Below are 17,840 nucleotides of genomic sequence, written 5' to 3'. Positions count from 1 at the left end.
AGCAGAGAGGGATACCAGGACATGGCAAGTTTTCAGCTGCGATGGAGGGGAAGTGCTGACTCCTAGAAATCATTCCAGATGGTTTGGAGCATCTCTGCTGTAGCTGAATATTTTAACAATCTGGCTATGATTTTCTCGGCTGTAAAAATTGAAACCTTCAAAGAAATTGCAGGAGCTGCAAAAACCAAAATACCAGGGAAATAACATTAATTAAGCAGTTCAGAATATTGACCACCTTCTCCTCCAGTCTCTAGAGGGAAAGAAGCTTTCAGGCAAATTGTTGTTCCTGCTTATTAACAAAAAAGTACTTAAAAAAAAAAAGAAAAGAAGGAAATAATCTCACTCTAGCCATTGCAATGTAAAAAATGCTTTTGCAATTGCTATTAAGTTCATTTTCCATATGTGTAACTAATGTTGGCTGCTGTCACTAGCAGCAATTCCTCCTATTAGGAGTCACCTCATATGCAGGGTATCAAGGTAAAATTGAGCCCAAACAGTGTTGTCTTCCAGAGTTTCTAACCAGAAAATGTCACTACCATTAATCAGAGATGGGCACGTTCATCATTCTTGCAGCAACTCTTGTGTGCACACTCAAGGGCAGGTCTTGAGTTGGTGGAAGTGAGCATTAATTTCAGCTGGTTTCAGGGAAGTTATGCTGACGTAGGGCTTCCTCACACCTGACAGGCTCTTCTCAAAGGATGCATGCAGGGAGAAGAGAATTAAACATGGAAGAAAAATTATCATCTCAGTTATTAATCGCCAACCCTTCTCAGTCTAGTGCTGGTGTGTAAATCAGGATTTTGCTATCATTTCTGCACTATGTCACATGTTCTGTTCTTCTTTCCAGTATTTGAGGATCTCAGACAAATACCCCAGCCTTCTAAATAACAGTCTTTAATTAATGATATTTGCATGCAGCCCACTTACTAATCCTACAGGAGTCTGAGGGCAAAGATTCAGGCAATTATTACCAAGCATATGAAAATATTCAGCTAGCAAATTGCTTGACTGTTTGAGCATTTTAATCTCTTTTTGTAAGTAAAGATGTAGCCTGAAACTTTGGAACAGGCACAAAACTCCCACTGTTGTTCTTAGAATGAGAGAGAATTATTAAAAAAAAACAACAAAACAAACCAAAGAAAGCCCACAAATTGTCTTGACTTCAAATGTTTGTTTATTTGGTTATTGTATATAATCTGCCAAGCTCAATATAAAATGTACATATAACCTCAAAATCTTGTCACTATCACAGTGCCTGATCTAGTGGTACCTTGATCTTGACTGAAGCTCTTAGGCTGTGTTTAATAGAAATAATTATTACAATATAATGATTAATTATAGTAATGATATAATAGCTAAGGGCCTTTGCAGTTATGTCTCGTAATACTTTCATTACTCAGCTAAGGAAAAATAAAATAGATGAAACTAATGTGAGGCAGAACCATGGCTGGTTGTTTTAATCAGGCTCAAACTGTAGTTCTGTGCTTCACTGGAAAACTGCTTCAACAGGGATGCAGACCCCAAGGTGGTAACTGCATCTGAAGCTGCAGACGATACCCCCAAAGTGGGATGGATTGCCAGCCCTTGGGAAGACGTGAGGAGAATTTGCAATGATCTTGACAAATTGGGAAAATGGTCTGGAATAAAAAGGATGAGCTTCAGTAAGCACAAATGCAAAGCAATTCTGATCAGGCAGCGCTAATTGGCTTCATAAGCACAGGATGGAAAATGTCTGCTTAGACTAGTCTGGAGGATATACTGGATCGCAAGCTGAACACAACCTGGAAATATTAGTCTTGCAGAAAAACCAAAAATCATCCTGGAAAGTATAAAGAAAAGTGTTGTTGAAAGAGAGACTACTGAGAACTGATAAGGCCTCAGGTAGTGCAACCAAGTTTTACATCAAGCACTTCATCAAGGCTGGAGCTGACTCAAAACAGTTCAGGACACAGCAGCAAGGGTAGTCACAGAGCTCAAAAACATGCATTTGAGAAAAAAAATGATAGATATGTTTAATTTAGGAAAGAATGAATCTGAGGAACGCATAGCAGCCTTTAGATGCACCAAAGTTTCTTCACAAATTGTTCTCCTTGTTCCTTGGGGACAATGCAAGATACGATAGACTTAAGTTGCAGCAAGGCAGAAGTTGGTTAGACATTAAAGATTTGTTCTAGTTTTAAACAGCACGGGAAGCTGTGAAGGTTTGGATCCGTTGGGGGTGGTTTAGGTGTGGATGGTCTTGCTTTGCTGCAGAAGGATGGACTAGATGCCCATTTTAGATCCCTTCTATTTTTGGACCTGTCATTGTGTGTCTTTTTATACATATAAATCTCTTGATCAGGAGCCCCACATTTATAACTTTTACCAAGAAGAATATATTATGCAGTGAAATATTTGCCATACCATATTGCTTATGCAGATTAACTATTTGACTGTCCAACCACTAGTTTTTGTAGTTGCTAAAAAATACATGTATATTTTGTTATTCTTATACTTTGTATACTTATGAGTAGAATAACATATCTGCCACACAAAAAAGAGGTTCTTCAGCCTTTCTGTGAAATTACATTTCATACTTGACAAAACCTCATTGCCTATGGCTTCGTAGCTGCATCGCTTTCTTGGGGCAACCACAGCAATCCCCATGCTGAGAAAGGAAAGCTGTGGCATAATATATCTGCAGCTCGCTTCCAGAGTGTATGCACAGATGAAAATAGGAAAGGATCCATCAGGTGGTTTGTATTCAGTCTGTGCTTGGTGTCTCACCTCCTCCAAAACAAGGAAATACCCTGTGTCAAGCACCCTGTTTGTGGCAGACCTAGTGGGGAAAAAAAAGTTCATCAGAGCTGTTACAAACCTTTACACCTCCATGCCTTTGACCTGTCTTTTCCTGGTGAAAGCATAATGTATATGAGAGAGAGAGAAGGATAAACAACTGCAAAACCAAAATGTTCTGCTGCTTGCAGAGGTTTTTTCCTAGAGCCAGATACAAGGACGTGTAACAAGTGTGGTCACGTCACACGTTGCATTATGGGAGGGCAACCAGTGTTGCATGAGGAAGGTGGTAGAAGAAATCTGCTGTGTGAAGGAAATGCAAAGATGTTATAATTTTAGATAAGCTTTGGTGTCTTGTATTTTACTTCAGTCTTTAGCTGTTGCTTAACAGTGTCTCTTCATGGGTGCTCTACTGTGGAAATGGTGGACTCTGTGTAGAAGCTCTTGTGTATCACACTTCAGGGGTGTTTTTTTAATATATCTGTGTGAATATGAGCAATGACGCTTTGTTTTTAGTGTATCACACTGATAACATCTGGAGATGTATTACCAGGCAACAGCTCTGTTAATCTTCAAAGCGCTTTATAAGCATTAACTAATGAATCCTCATGTTTCCCATACATTAGCTCATCTTTTTCAAATAGGGAAAGCAGCCCAGTGACCTGCCCAGCACATGCAGAAGAGGTAATATCAGGTCTGGAATTAAAATTTGGAAGTTTGTTGCTTCTCAGGGAGAGATAATGATGAATTCAAGGCTCTATTTTGGGTTGAGGCTGCCCACTGAAGGGTAGGCAGGCTCAGGGATCTGCATTCAGTCTGTAGAGAACAAAGCATTCATCAGATTAATGCTTCTCCCTCCACCCCCTCAGTTCCCCTCCCTCCCTTATGGTTGTGTTTTTCCAACGAGGTTTGGGTACCTGATGCTCAGGGGCTGGTCTGCAGAGAAAGAAACATATAGTAAGATGCAAAAAAAAAAAAAGATAATTCAAAAGCAGAAATCAAAGAAGGAGCAGGAAGCAGCTCAGATAAAACTGCTGGTAACAGATTTAGCAACCTGTCTACTTCAGAAGGAAGCTCTTGTGCTCTCAACAGCAGAGATCAAAATAAGCATCGCACCTCGGGACATAGGGCAGAGCAGCTCCCCAGAGCTACCCTAGTTTAGCTGGCAATGCTGGGACAGAGGAGAGCCCAGGGAATGCAGCAGCACACTGCTGCTCCTCTACCACCACCCTGTGGGCAACCTTTCTGGACCACTCCTCAGGATGGTGCTTCTCTCATCCCCAGTGGGGAACGGTTCATCATTCCTAAATACCTTACGGACAAGCCTCTCGTCTGAATACATGGTGGAAAACCAGCATCTCGAAGACCACCATGCATTTCCCCAGTCCACGTAGGGGAGCAGAAGGAGGTGCCGCATCCTGTTGCAGAGCTCCGCACCGCTCCTGCACCGCTGAGCTCTGCTCCTGGGTGGGTGGGTGGAAGCCTCTTGCTTGTGCCTCGTGTGGGGGATTTGAGCTGGATGGATATCTGCACCTTGTCTGAGTTGCTGAAATAGTCTCACTTGATTTCACAGACCACAATCTCATGTCTGAGGGTCCTTGGGAAAACGCTGACCCGTTCAGGTTTACCTCCTTCCCCAGCCTCTCACCTCCCATTTGCATTTGTTTTCCACTTGGATAAACACTGCCCGTTTCCTACACTCTCTCCCTGACACTCACATTTCACAGGGTCTGAAGGACAGAAATTGATGTGTGCTGATGCCAATTTTACCTTTTGTAACATCGGTTTGCAAGAAATGCAATACAGCTGCGCATTAGGCTGCTAGGAGCTGCCTGGGAACTGTTGGCAGCGTTTGCCATCTCCTGGAGGACCAGAGCAATAGCAGAGTTAGACTTATCTCTCTGTGGCACCTGATACCCGCTATGTTCTCTCTTTACAGAGCCTCCTCGGTGGATAAAGGAGCCCGAAGGTGGAGTTTACAGCGTAGGAACAAACCTGGTGCTGCTGTGCGAAGCTATTGGCAACCCAGAGCCAACCATCCAGTGGAAACTTAATGGGATGCCCATCGATAGTAAGTGCGAGGTCCAGCGTCCTCCTTTAGGCGGTGGCCGGGTGGGATGCGCCTGCGTTGCGTCCAGTTAGAGGGGACGCGCAAATCCTAATGCACTGAATGACGTCTGGTTTGACATCTATTTAGATGTGAATTAATATTTATTTACTTAATAAAGCTAATTTTCCAAATGTTTGAATGTGATCTTGAAAAGAGTAGGCGTGAAAGCTGTAGGGTGTTGGAGTGGTGCTACCCATGGGTTACTGCCTCTGCCTCACCCTGTAACACTCCCATCTTTTGGGGATCTGGCATAGCTCATGTTCATTGAGGGCTCTTGGTCTTTCTTTGTGCTTCGGAATAAGCACAAGTGACTGTGGGGCTGGGGAGCCCTGGGGAGCCCTGCTCCTTGGCGTAGCAGTATTATTACTACCATTTTTAAAAGTCTATGTGGGGTTTTTACTGCAAACTGGTGCTGTAGAGCACTTTCTTTAGGCCACAGGACTGCTGGCAAAGGCAGTGCTCTGCAACTTGCTCTCTAGCTGTTGGGCAAGGTCCTGGTTTGATCCTGAAGATGTGCTTTGCCTTTGACTTTCCAGCAGTGAGGAGAGACTGTAAACTCCACAGTCGCGGTGTTTTCTCCATCTTCTGACACAGTTTGGGTCTTTCCAGGTAGGACCTTCAGAGGGAGAATCTCTGCCAGAGAGATCAGCCTCACTAACCTCCAGCTGCAGGACAGTGCCGTGTACCAGTGCGAGGCCAGCAACAAGCACGGCACCATCCTTGCCAGCGCCAACGTGAACGTCCTCAGTGAGTGCCCTCCCGGCCTTTCCCGTTGCCGAGAGAAGGTCGAACTGAAGTGTCCCATTCTGCTGACTGAATGCTTCAGAACAGCTTGGGGATTGTAACCATGTCATTTTCTTTTGCATTGGCCCCAGATTTTAAGAAATACGTTGTCCAAACTAATGTAACAAGCCTTATCACGGGCAATGTTATATGCTTAGCATAAGTGTTCATGAGCTTTGATATATCCTTCATTCTTAAAACATGGTTGTGGTTGGGCACAAAACCTTTTGAATTCAAATGGACTAAAACCACTGGGGGCTGAATTTTGACCACAACTCTGTTTTTGAATTATTAAGTGTATTGTTAATCTTTAATTTCAGTTGTGATGCTCAGACTGTTCTTTGAAGAAAGGGAGTGATGGGAATTTATTTAATAAAAGACGTCTCTAGATGAATTGGAACCAGGTCTGTTTTCTCTCCTGGAGCACAATGATGTTCCATGTTCTGACATGCCCAGCAGTCAACCACCGTTATCTTTGTCAGTGAAGGTTATGAGAGCTCAGGTCCTCAGTGCAACCGGTTCCAAAAGGCAGTGAAATTCCCATCAAGTGGCTAAGCCTTTGGCCTTTGCTGGAAAAGGGGATGATACAGGAACAGTATTTATATTGCCAGTTCTGAAATGCAGTGCTGCTTATTTTGCATTTTCTTCTGCAGATATTGCTCCCTTAATACTGACCTCAGATGGTGAAAACTATGCTACAGTTGTGGGTTACAGTGCCTTCCTGCACTGTGAAATCTTTGCCTCGCCTGCAGCAGATATTAGATGGTAAGCCACTGAGAACTGATGTTTTCACGTGAGACAAGTTCATACAGGCTCCCAAACATTGGAAAATGTGCTAGTTATTATTTCTATGGAGTTAAAATTAGAAATTTGTAACAAAACTGTATGTAAGTATTCTGTGTTTAAAGGCACTTTCAAGAACCCCGAAGAACTGCTTTATAAAAAAAGGTTAATGAAAGTCCTCAACACCAGCGTAAGACAAGAGCTGGGATATTCATTAAACCAAGCCATGCTGTGTATAGCCAAATCCTGCTACAACTTCATCAGCCTTAGTTTAATGTTGGCAACTTTTTAAATTTGGACACATTATTGAGGTGGAAACCTGATGACTTACAGAGCATATTTACCTGGAAATGGTTCTATGCGGTTGGAAATCACAGGATTGTCAGAGCACTTGACAGGTGCAATAAAATTGCAGGTGACAGCTATGGACGAAAGACTCAGCCAAACTAGTTTAAAGGCCTTGCTAGATGCTGTCAGTGTGTTTTTTGGTTTGCAGAAAGCCTATATCCCTTTATGATTTACCTGCACATGGGTAAAGTGCCTTGCTAATCTTGACTTGGTCGCTCAGTGGCAGACCTGAGACCAGCTCTCAAAATTCCTGTGTCCCCTGCAATATCTGCTAACCATGAAATAACAGTTCCTGCAGCCATAGAAATAACCCATAAATATTGTTATCATCTTTAGGACTAAGGATGATAGCATAGAGCCACTTTCAACATTACGCTATGAGTTAAATAAGAACGGCACCCTAGAGATCAAAGAAACAAAGAAAGAAGACTCAGGATCGTACGCTTGCTGGGCCGCAAACTCTGTTGGAAAAAGAGCGATCACTGCTAATCTGGATATAAGAGGTAGTATCTCACTTAAGCAGAAAGACCTTTGACATCTGCTAAGGTTTTCTATTTACAAACTTTAAGTAAACAAGTAATTAGTAAATATTTAGTCCAAGATACAGATTTATTGTGTGAGGCTGTAAATCCTCTGTATACTAAGACCTGAAATTGTCTCCATTTTCCCGTGTGATTTCTCCATCCTCATATCTTCTTGACCTTCGCAGAAGCTGCACAAGCCACCAAAAACTTGCAGTTTACTTCCCAGATCCGTTAATGTTATTGAAAGGATTTTCTCTCCTCCTTGCCATCAGCCCTGTTACACTCAGAGCAGGTTCTTGGCTGACCCTGGGGAGCCCAGAGCCCTCGCTGTGCTCGTGGGTTGGTGGGGTCCTCGCTGAGCCAGACGGGGTCCCTGCATCTCCCTCAGCCGTGGGCTTCCTCCTTTTCTAAATCTACTTCCCATCTGGTGATCAGAAGGTACATCCCAAACTAAATTAACTTCTACGGTGAACACCTTGCAGCAGGATGAGTTAAGGGGTGCAGCTGGTTTAAGGGCTTTGCATTGGGCTTTTGCCTGATTATCAACTTGACAAATATTTGTAAATAGAGGGGGGGAAAATTACTGAAATGTGTTTACTTATAAATTTCAGATACATATCTTGTGCTCCAATTCTGTTTTAAGGGATTTATGTGGTTGGTTGGGCGGGAGGGGTTTTCCCCTGGAGGCTGTGATGGCAGTGGACGGCTTCTGTTGATCACACAGGTTAAATTTAGTGGGTCGCATACAAATTTACTTAGGATTTAGGGCTTGCCAATTTAAAAAACCCTTAAACACTCAATTAGCAAAGTCCTCAGAACTCTCAGATGCAGGTTTTCTGTAACAAACTTGAGGAAAAGCACACTCTTTTTGTGTTCTATTTCTACCCACTCCCTTTGCTTTGTAAATTTTACAGTGATAATAAACATGAAAATGTACAATGAAATTCTCACAGAGCAACATTTCACTGTAAAAATAAATTCAGCCAAGTGCTTTCTTTTTACTTATTCATCTGTTTCTGCATTCAGATTAGAGTCAATTAAAAGAACAAACTTGATTGCAATAATTTTTTCTCACTTGACTTTAATAAGCTTGTAATTTTTCCTGGATCATTGCCAAAGCCTATTTCATATGGCAATTGGACATAAAAATCATATTCAAGCCTTTTTTTTTATCATCCATTTCATGACAGTCTGCTAACAAGGATTTTCACCTGTGACATTTTTGTGGGTTTTTTTCTGGAGCTCTTTGGTTTGGAGTGAACTAAAAAAGATTTTTTCGAGCTAGAAAATGAAATCCTGGCAAATATCTATTTCAAAACCAACTATCCTTCACTTGAAATGTTTGTATATATAACAAAAAAGACATGATCATTGCTCCTAAGGTTGATTTTTATGTATGAAGTGCTTGGTGAAAATTTGATGTAATAGTCTCTCTCTCCTAATCAAAGTGTTTTTCTGTGATCAATCAGATGCTACAAAACTTGTTGTTACTCCGAAGAACCCCCGAGTGTTGAAATCGCATTCAATTTTATTGAAATGTCAGTCTGAGTATGATTCACACTTGAAACACAGTTTTAAATTATCCTGGAGGAAAGATGGAGATGAGCTGCCAGTCAACAGCACGGAAGGTGGCAGGTAAGCAGGGAAGGAACAAGAATTTTCTTGATCTCAGCTGAATAATGCTATATGGTACTGGAGCACGAGTTTCAATAAACATGAGACTTAATAGCTTGAAATGCAAATTTATGTCTGCAAGAATTCTTCACGTGATATGTGAATAGATCTGCATTTTATACACATATAAATATAAATACAAGTGCATCTCTATGAGTTCTGAGCCATGGCTGGCAAATTATTTTGGATTTTATTAACTCTCTCACCATCACGGCAGAATATTGCATAAATGTTGGTTTAACCCCAAAATAAAACCCTAGCCCCAGTGCACTCAGCTGCAGTTTTGTTTCTCCACTTCAGTGGAACCAGTATTTTCCTGTGTTTTCTACCTGTTCAGCTAAAGCAAAGTTCTCGTAACATTGAAGTGAATGGAAAACAGGTCTCTGGGATTCTGCCTAAAATCATACACATTAAAAGCAATGAGTTTTTCCTGCATGTGAGTTTAGGACTTACAAGTGCAGGCTGAATTTTGCCTTACTCTTTTGTTTCCATTGACCTTGAGGGGATGGAGCTCAGCCTTTATTCCATATGAAGGGTTCCACAGTGGGCAATTAGATGTCTTTATTAATTACCACAGAAGAGAGATGGTTTCCCAAACACTGCAGTGCTGGAGAGGTTGAAGATCCTGCTGAGGGCACGTAGTGTGGGGAGATAGTGCCAAGCAAATGCCATGTCTGCAAGAGAGCCCATGTGCCTGGGTTAATGCCAACTTCCCCTGGTGCATTGGACATTACACAAGTGGGTTGGGAATGCTCGGTTTTACTCAACCCTTTCAAAAATTCAGACAGAAAGCCCATGTATTTGCCTCATTAATGATGTGCCAAAATCCTATGTTCCAGACACTCAGCCGATGCATATCAATGTGGCTCTTTTCAGACCGAGAGAGACATGCCAACTTCCAACCATGGAGGCTAAATTGCTGCAAAATACAAATAATAGTCTACAGCACCGTGTATAATACAATTACAGTTATGTTTTAAAGTAATAGGCCTAAAGTGCAATTATGTTATTCAAAATGTCCTGTTACCAAGTTTTTTTACGAACAGTTTTTCAGTGTCTGTCTGTCATGGTTATCTTACAGATTTTTCTCTTCCTTATTTGTATGTACCTCTTTTTTTGCCCCATAGGGTAATTCTGGACAGGGATACACTGTTCATATCAAGTGTGACACTGGAGGATCAAGGAGTTTACACGTGTGTGGCTAGCACTTCTCTGGACAGAGTCACAGCTGAATCGCTGTTAATTGTTCTTGGTAAGAGAATATTTTCCTGGTGTGTAAACAGCTCCATGCAGTACATAATGCCACTGCAGCACTTTTGCTTATTGGCTTCTTTTGCCCAATTCAGTTACAGAGCCACAATAACCCAATTTCATAGACGTGCAATGTACCTCTCACTTGTTAACCTCAGCTGTGCTATCCTTGAATCTCCTGGAATGGGGATGCTGACGCCAACTTTTCATTTATATTTAATCTTTGTTATACCTCAGACGAGGCAACCTTTTTTCCCAGTTCAGGAGTCACCCACAGTGGCTGTAGGAGCTTGCCCAGGCTGGAAGGCATAATAGCATATTAAGAATGGCTCTGCTTCTGCTTTGAAGTCCTTGGTCAGTCCTTCACCCCACTTTACTAGAGATTCGCAATGAATTACCACCCACTTGAACTAAATTTTGAAGAAGAAAGACATAAGGCCGGTATTTAGATGCCCAAGTCCTCTGGTGATCAGTGAAAGTTAAGCACCTCAAAGGATTAACTATCTTTGTGAACCTGAGCATGAATTATTGTGCAGTGGCAAACAGCAAGTTCACAGCAGAGAAAAACCTTGACCCACAGAGTGGGAAGCTTGACCTTGTGTGAGCATCCTTACGGCTCCCTTCCTGAAAGACTGCTTGAAATTAAGGGGAGGAACTTGTGGAGTGACGTGCAGTCCTTTGCGCATGTACCTAAGGGCGTCAGCCAATAGCTAAGATGCTATTTTACTGACAGTTTTGCATCATTTTAATTTCATTAAATTTTGCTCCGTTTTACATCTTTATTTATTTCTGGCAGTGATTGCAACATGAGCTAAGACAATCTGACCTTCAAGATGTTTTTACACTTTAGATGAATGGTATTTTTCAGTAAATAGTAAATTAAGAAAATGCTATGCACATTATTTATGGTACTGTGTTTTTTAGTGCTGTATAATTCAAAATGTTTGTAGACTATTTGTTACATTACTTATGAAAATTTCATGAAGCACTTTATTCCCTTTTAAAAAGGTGATTTGCAGAAGAGGAAAAACAGTCTTGTGCTCTTTTCCCCTTGTTTATTGTGTATAAGGAAGGTCTTGGTGGATTAACAATATCCGTTATTTTCCAAATGAAAAATTCAGGCTTCTTTTGCAATGAAAGACTTGTGAGATGACTAAAGAACTAAATATGGCACAGATGGAGACATCAGAACATGGGCAACTAAGAGCAAAAGAAATATTCTGTTAGAATTCTTCTAAGTATTTGTTCTATGGTTAATGAACAGATAGAAGGATGAGTGTGTTTGAGATACACCATTGCCATCTTTAAATTAATATAATATACTTAATTATAAAAAAAAAAACCATAAAAAAAACCCCAAACCCAAGCATAACCTTTTCAACTTTGTGATGTAACCTGAGATATACAAGAAAACTCAACATTGTTATTTAAAAAAATCGGTAGAGACACAATTAATTTCTTTCACAATGACAGAGACAGACTTGGTGGCTGAGGTAGCTGTTTTTCCTGTAAGAAACGACATTGTCAGCCAAAAATGTAGTTGGGACACTGGGGCAGGAGGAGGTCAAAGACCCGAAGTTGTGCAATCTCATTTCCTTGATCTGTACATTTTTTAGATTTTGAAACGCCAGCCCTATGTTTAGGGAGGGGGGTGTGTGTGTGTGTGACTTTGGAAGGATGAAGGGTTACCATCAGCCCCCAGCAGTGAGAAATTAGTCTTTTACATCAGGCCCTATACATTTCAGTTACCAAACTAAGACTGCAAATTGTGAAAGCAAGCCATAAGGAAGATAAGCATCTGTCAGCCTGAAACCGCTAAATTTGAAAGTGTTCATTCCACTACAGGCAATTTGGCAACCGACCCATGCCACAGATCACCTCTTCTGCCCCTGATGCTGTTGAGAAACCAGGTCGGGTTGCAGACGTGTGCCCCAACTTGCCGTCTCCCAGGACCGTGAAGGGGAGAAGCCCATTTCAGTGGTGCTGGTAACCTCAGCCCCGGTTAAGACCACGTCCCTGAAAAGCGAGCTCTGACACCAACAGGGTTGTCCTGAGCTCGGGGCTCGTATAGCCCCACTTTTGTCCCCAGGAGGTGCAGTGCAGTTATCATACCAACCACCACCAACTCTGACTCTGATATATTCTCTGGGCAGCATTAGTTGAGCTGGCAGGTAATTAATTTTCTTGTTTCCTTTTAATATAGATCCCCGTGGCTGGGATAATGAATGTTGTCCTTTCACTCATACTCTAAAAGGCCAAGTTCAATAACTGTCAGAGCTGAGTCACCTTCTACCGCTCTGGTTTGCACCAGAGTAAATCCAAGTGATGCTAATATAACTTTCTGCTAAGAGCAGTGTCAATATCTATTAATGATTAAATAGATCTTAGTGTTGATTTGAAAAGAAAAATCTGTTGCTGGAAGCACAGTAACAAGAGTAGATGGAAATGAACATGAGAAGAGATATTGTGTTTATAAGGGAGAAAACAGGACCAGAAGATTCAGACTGTTTTTCTGTAATAAAAAGGATCTTTAAAAGCAATTCCCACTTTCCTAATTTTGTCCATTTTGAAATCAAAAGACATTTTACCACCATCTTGACTGAACTTGCTGTTTCCTTCGGAAAATGCCAAGACAAACAGAAATAGCTTGCTGTGCTCTTGACACTTCTTCTTTATTTCTCAGATGTTCCTGATCCTCCAGAAGACCTTCAGCTCTCAGAAAATCAAAACCGAAGTGTTCGACTATCTTGGAAAGCTGGGGCCAATCACAACAGCCCTATTAATGGTATGAAGGATTTTAGTAGCATCATCTTGCACTGTTTAGTGTTACGGCATGTCATGGCTGTTAGAAGAAACAAACCATGCTCACAGCCATACTTAATCGGTTTTACTATGACAGTTAATTTGTTGTAAGTTCATTTCCATCCTTGCTATTTATAAGCCATTTATACAGGCTTTGCCTTTTTTTCTTTTGTTTTGTTTCTTTTCCGCCTCAGAGTCGATTATAGAGTTTGAAGAGAACCGGTGGGAGCCAGGGAGGTGGCAGGAGCTAACCCGAACCCCGGGGAATGACACCACAACCCTTTTGTCACTGGCCCCGTATATGAATTACCAGTTTCGTGTCGTATCTGTGAACGCCGTCGGAAGGAGCCAGCCTAGCAAACCATCACTGCGCTATGCGACACCTCCGGCTGGTAAATGCTGCCATCAAGTTTTCTGAATATCTGTATTTTTAGTGTTTTGCTGGGAATATCAGTGTCCCCCTGTGCTTCTGAGGGGTGTAAAGAAATCAGGGGGACTTGTGCTGCTCTCGCTGCTCAGTGGCAGCCCAGGGATGCCAAAGGAAGGGGTCTAGGCTGCTGTGGTTAGAAGGCTGGTTCCTACCAGGGTAAGTCTGACACGCCGCTTTCCAGAGCTCTGCTGATTTTGCACCTTTAAAGCCCGTTGCAGCTCTTGGTGGACAAGCAGTTGCTGGAGAAGATCAGGGTTTATGGGGAGCCCTTCAGCAGCGCTAACCTTGTCAAAAATCTCCATTCGCAGTGCATTTCTCACTGTGACAGAAAATGTTGTGTCCCTGAAAGTCATTTCAGAGGCCAACTGTTCAGTACGGTATTTGCATTCCTTGGCATTTTTCTTCCTTTTTTTTCCCCTTTACTTCAATTTCAGGTCCTTCTTCAGCTTTTCAGCTCTGTGCGTCCCACTAATGATACACCTTCTGTTTACTATCCCCATAGGGAGAGAAATCTCTTCCTCATAATCCCCCTACATCTGGTGCTTTGAAATCCAAAAGTCACAGTTTCATGTTAGCTGGTGGCTCCAACCAGCAAGGGCACTTAGGAATCAAAACTGCATAAACAATGTGTTTTGGTCACAGCAGCTTTGCTGATCCAAGTAATTAATCTCATGAACGTTTTTTGTTTAGGTGTCTTCCACTCTCAGTAATACAGAAATAAGAAAAGTTTTTTGCATCTTTTTTTTGCATTTAAATAATAAATGCAAATAAAACCCAGGATATGTGAGCTAACCTTATCACCTGTGTGGTTCCAGCTCCAGACAAGAACCCAGAAAACATCCGAGTTGAAGCTTCTGAACCAAATGAAATGGTGATGAAATGGGAGGTAAGGCAAACGTGTCTGTCAGTGCTACAATATCGGAAACAGGTTCTCCTTTCAAGCAGCAGTTTCTAAAGCAGCATGGAATTTATCAGGATGTTGTTTTAATATAATTACATTAAAAAAGAAATAACGGATCCCTTGACTTTATCTCCCCTTCCCCTATACCCTGTTTTTTAGGAAATATTAGCAAATTCCATAGGTAGGATCCTTGATGCTCCTGAAATCAAAGGTAAAGTTGTTATTGACTTAAATGCGTTCCGGATTTCCTCTCTTAGTTTCATTTTTTTTTCAAAAGAGAATTTTTTACATCTAACTTGGCGGGTTTTTAAGAAATACGAAAGTCCTGTAAAGCACAGTAAGACTTCCGCAGAGTATGCTCTTCTGCTATGCATCTTGCATACAAGAAAGTGCTTAAAATAATTGTGGTCTTACCCTGCCCCGCAGGGGAGCAGTCAGCTCCAGGCAGGGGATGGGTTGCGCAGAGCTTCTGCCCTTCCAGCCCGGAACTTTAAAAATGATGCAAATCACTTGGCCAAGAGAACATGAGCTTGAATTTTTACATCAAGAACTAAAGGAGTGTAGATAAAGCTCCTAAGCATGTGTGTCAAAGTCTTGAGGATGGTTTCCAGTCTTCAAATTCCCTGGCTTTTAAGCTTATAGCTTCTGTACCAACAGCTGAGAGAGATATATATTCCATCATTTAACACAAATTTCAACAACTGTGGAAAGAAGCATAATTTTTTTGTGGCTGGAATTAAACACAATTTACATGAGATTTACTTCTCAATCTGCCGCTTGCAGCAAAGAACAATAAATGTTTCCCCAGCGTGAATTCATGGTTTAGGCTATAATTACACCAAAAGGAGATGGCCCTCTAGGTCTATTGGCTTGGACTTGAACGGGGATTTTTGCTGTACGACATAGCCCAGGGTCAGGGAAGACCATCCTGCCTCTCAGAAGAAATGGAGAGTGGTAGTAACCAGCAGGGCTGGGAAATGCTCCTATGACCAACGCTTTGTTGAACAGAGAATGAGCACTTCTCCTCGCCGGGAAGCCTGTAATCCACTGCTCAGACAGGGCAAAAGTAGAAGTGAAAACTGAGACTGAAGGGAGAGAATGGGATGGACAGGCTTTGTTAAATCTTGTTGAATCATTTAAATGTCGTAAACAGGATATTCATTTATTTATGGTGTTTCCTATATGCTTTTCAGAGGAAATGCTAGGCACTGAACATGCTATTTCTGGCAGACAAAGGCTGCAAAATGATGTTAATCTGCCTACTTTGGATTAAGAAAGCAGATGAGCATTAGCAACTAGCTTTTCAGCCAAGGATTTGCAGCATTAAGGGAGATCAAAATAAGTCAAGCAGTGCTGCAATTTAACTCAAAACGAGAAGTTATTTTTTAGTAGGAATTTTTTACTTCTTCAGCTTCTCTCGCAAATCCCGTTCCCCGGGACCTTTGCCATGGAGGTGATTCTCCCTGCAGTGCCTGTTAGAAAGCTGCCCAGTCTACCGGCTCCTTCACCCCAGTCATCCCAAAGGTCCTCGTACGCTCAGAGCAGATAAGTGGGAATTTTTGCAGATCCCCCAGTCCTAGGTCCCCCCGTGCATGAGGAGCATCAATGGGGCATCGCTTTCTGCTGGCACTTGCAAGTCAATGCTGTTTCATTTCAGACCTCTGTGTGCAGTTTGGATACCTATCAGTTATTATATATTTAATATGTACAATATATAATTTAAATATTACGAAAAGTAGTCTATGTGGTGGGAAATACCCACAGCTGTTTCAGTGGACTGAAATAACCTTCATCATTTTTAGTAGTACAGGTAACCAGTTAACTTTATTAATTTAAGAAGTACATTTTCAGAGAAATAAACTCATCTGGAGAATGTCTCATGACAAGCCATTGCTTTACATCTTCTAATATTTTATAAATTAATGTTACTTAGATGGGAACCATGTTGTGATGAATTCTTTAGCTGATCAGAAAGAAAGAATAGCGCAGCAGTTGCACATTAAATGTCCAGGCATAGTTTCAAGCATTTGCTGCGTACTTAGAACAAAACTAAATTTTAATGACCCAACTTGCTGTGCTACATAAAATTCTAAGGTAAAACGCAGATTTTAGCTGTACTAAAAAGCACACACAGCCTTATGCCAAAATATGCATTTTAGTTGTGCTAAAAGGCATGTGGTTTTACATCACACAAGAAAACAAAGAAAACCTGTGGCAAAACAAAACCTGATGTATGTAGTATGCAGAAATACGTTTACTAGCAATTAATCTATTTTTAATCCAGCTGTTTCTCTGCCTTTCACCCACCTTTCTCTTGAAGTCATGACCTTTTTCTTCCAGTAGTCTTAAAATTAACACAAGACTGAAAAGCTAAACCTTAATTTTTTCCCCCTTTCGCTCCCAATGTTGTAACACGCCCTCCAAAATTATTCCCCCCTCCCCTCAGCTGCTGTTTCATGATTACTGCAACAAAGGCAGACAAGATCTCTTTTAACTTCTTCCGCAGCCATTGAAACCTGTGGAGAGGAACGGGCCGGGGCTGGAGTACAAAGTCAGCTGGCGGCAGCGGGGAGTCGAGGCGGACTGGAACGAGGAGATGGTGAAGAAGCATTCACTGACCCTGCGCAATACTCCCACCTTTGTGCCTTACGAGATCAAAGTCCAAGCGGTAAATAATTTAGGATCTGGTCCTGAACCAAACGTTAGCATCGGATATTCAGGAGAGGACGGTAAGTAGCAGAAACCTCCATGTAAAAATACGCTGCGTGGGGAATTATTGCGATGCAAAACGATCGGATGTGGAGTGATGGATTAGGCAGCCCATGGCCAAAACTGCTGAAATGCCAGTGCTTGGCCTGACGGGCTACATGAGCTGCAGATACGACTGATGCTGGGTGCTGTCGATGCCAACTTGCTGGAATTTGAGGGTTTTTTTGAAAAGGTCACTTGTGCTTTCATTAACCTCAGTTGCTGGCTTAATCTGGATACTTGTTTGACAGCCACAGTCCATAAGAAGTCTATGAAGTGTAGCAGTCATGGTGGTGTGCTTGGTGGGAAAAAAAAAATCTTTAGCTTGTCTGGGGCTTGATTCAGCATTTTAACACTGTCAGAAGTGAAGCACTCCGGCAATTAAGTACAATCAGGCACTGGGCGTTATAAGTGAATTTATAGATGATGCCACATTCCCATGTATTCTGGGTGCTACCTTGTCTGTTGAGTCCTTGAAGAACAGGTCCTCTTCTCCAGCCTGGGTTCCTGTCCAGTAGCTTTCTGTGGCTCCCGGGTGGCACAGCCGCCTCTCAGACCTCCCTGTGTCTCTGGAGAAGTCTTCCCCCACTGTAAGGCTTTGCTTTGGATCTACTCCTGCTCCAAGCCCCCTCTCCGGGTCTTAGCGCTTGCCCATATCTGATTTTGGACTCTGCCTGGCCCACAGTGCATCCTCCAGGCCAGATCAAAGAG

General features: G+C 42.0%; 1 protein-coding gene across 10 annotated transcripts in view; it reads left to right on the top strand.

The window, feature by feature from the left end:
* CHL1 (cell adhesion molecule L1 like) overlaps positions 1 to 17,840 on the top strand; it is a 141,161-nt gene that overhangs the window by 102,768 nt on the left and 20,553 nt on the right. For all 10 annotated transcript variants that reach the window (XM_069811822.1, XM_069811819.1, XM_069811821.1 and 7 more), the window contains 10 exons: positions 4,715 to 4,846; positions 5,495 to 5,632; positions 6,322 to 6,433; positions 7,136 to 7,302; positions 8,793 to 8,958; positions 10,125 to 10,249; positions 12,932 to 13,033; positions 13,245 to 13,442; positions 14,296 to 14,366; positions 16,888 to 17,110. In XM_069811822.1, the coding sequence (XP_069667923.1) occupies positions 4,715 to 4,846; positions 5,495 to 5,632; positions 6,322 to 6,433; positions 7,136 to 7,302; positions 8,793 to 8,958; positions 10,125 to 10,249; positions 12,932 to 13,033; positions 13,245 to 13,442; positions 14,296 to 14,366; positions 16,888 to 17,110 (1,434 nt within the window). The remainder of the gene's footprint in view (positions 1 to 4,714; positions 4,847 to 5,494; positions 5,633 to 6,321; positions 6,434 to 7,135; positions 7,303 to 8,792; positions 8,959 to 10,124; positions 10,250 to 12,931; positions 13,034 to 13,244; positions 13,443 to 14,295; positions 14,367 to 16,887; positions 17,111 to 17,840) is intronic.

Source organism: Haliaeetus albicilla, chromosome 24 (assembly GCF_947461875.1).
Source record: "Haliaeetus albicilla chromosome 24, bHalAlb1.1, whole genome shotgun sequence".
Classification (NCBI taxonomy): Eukaryota; Metazoa; Chordata; class Aves; order Accipitriformes; family Accipitridae; genus Haliaeetus; species Haliaeetus albicilla.
Note: the sequence above shows the minus strand (reverse complement) of the source record. Positions and strands in the feature narration are given on the sequence as shown.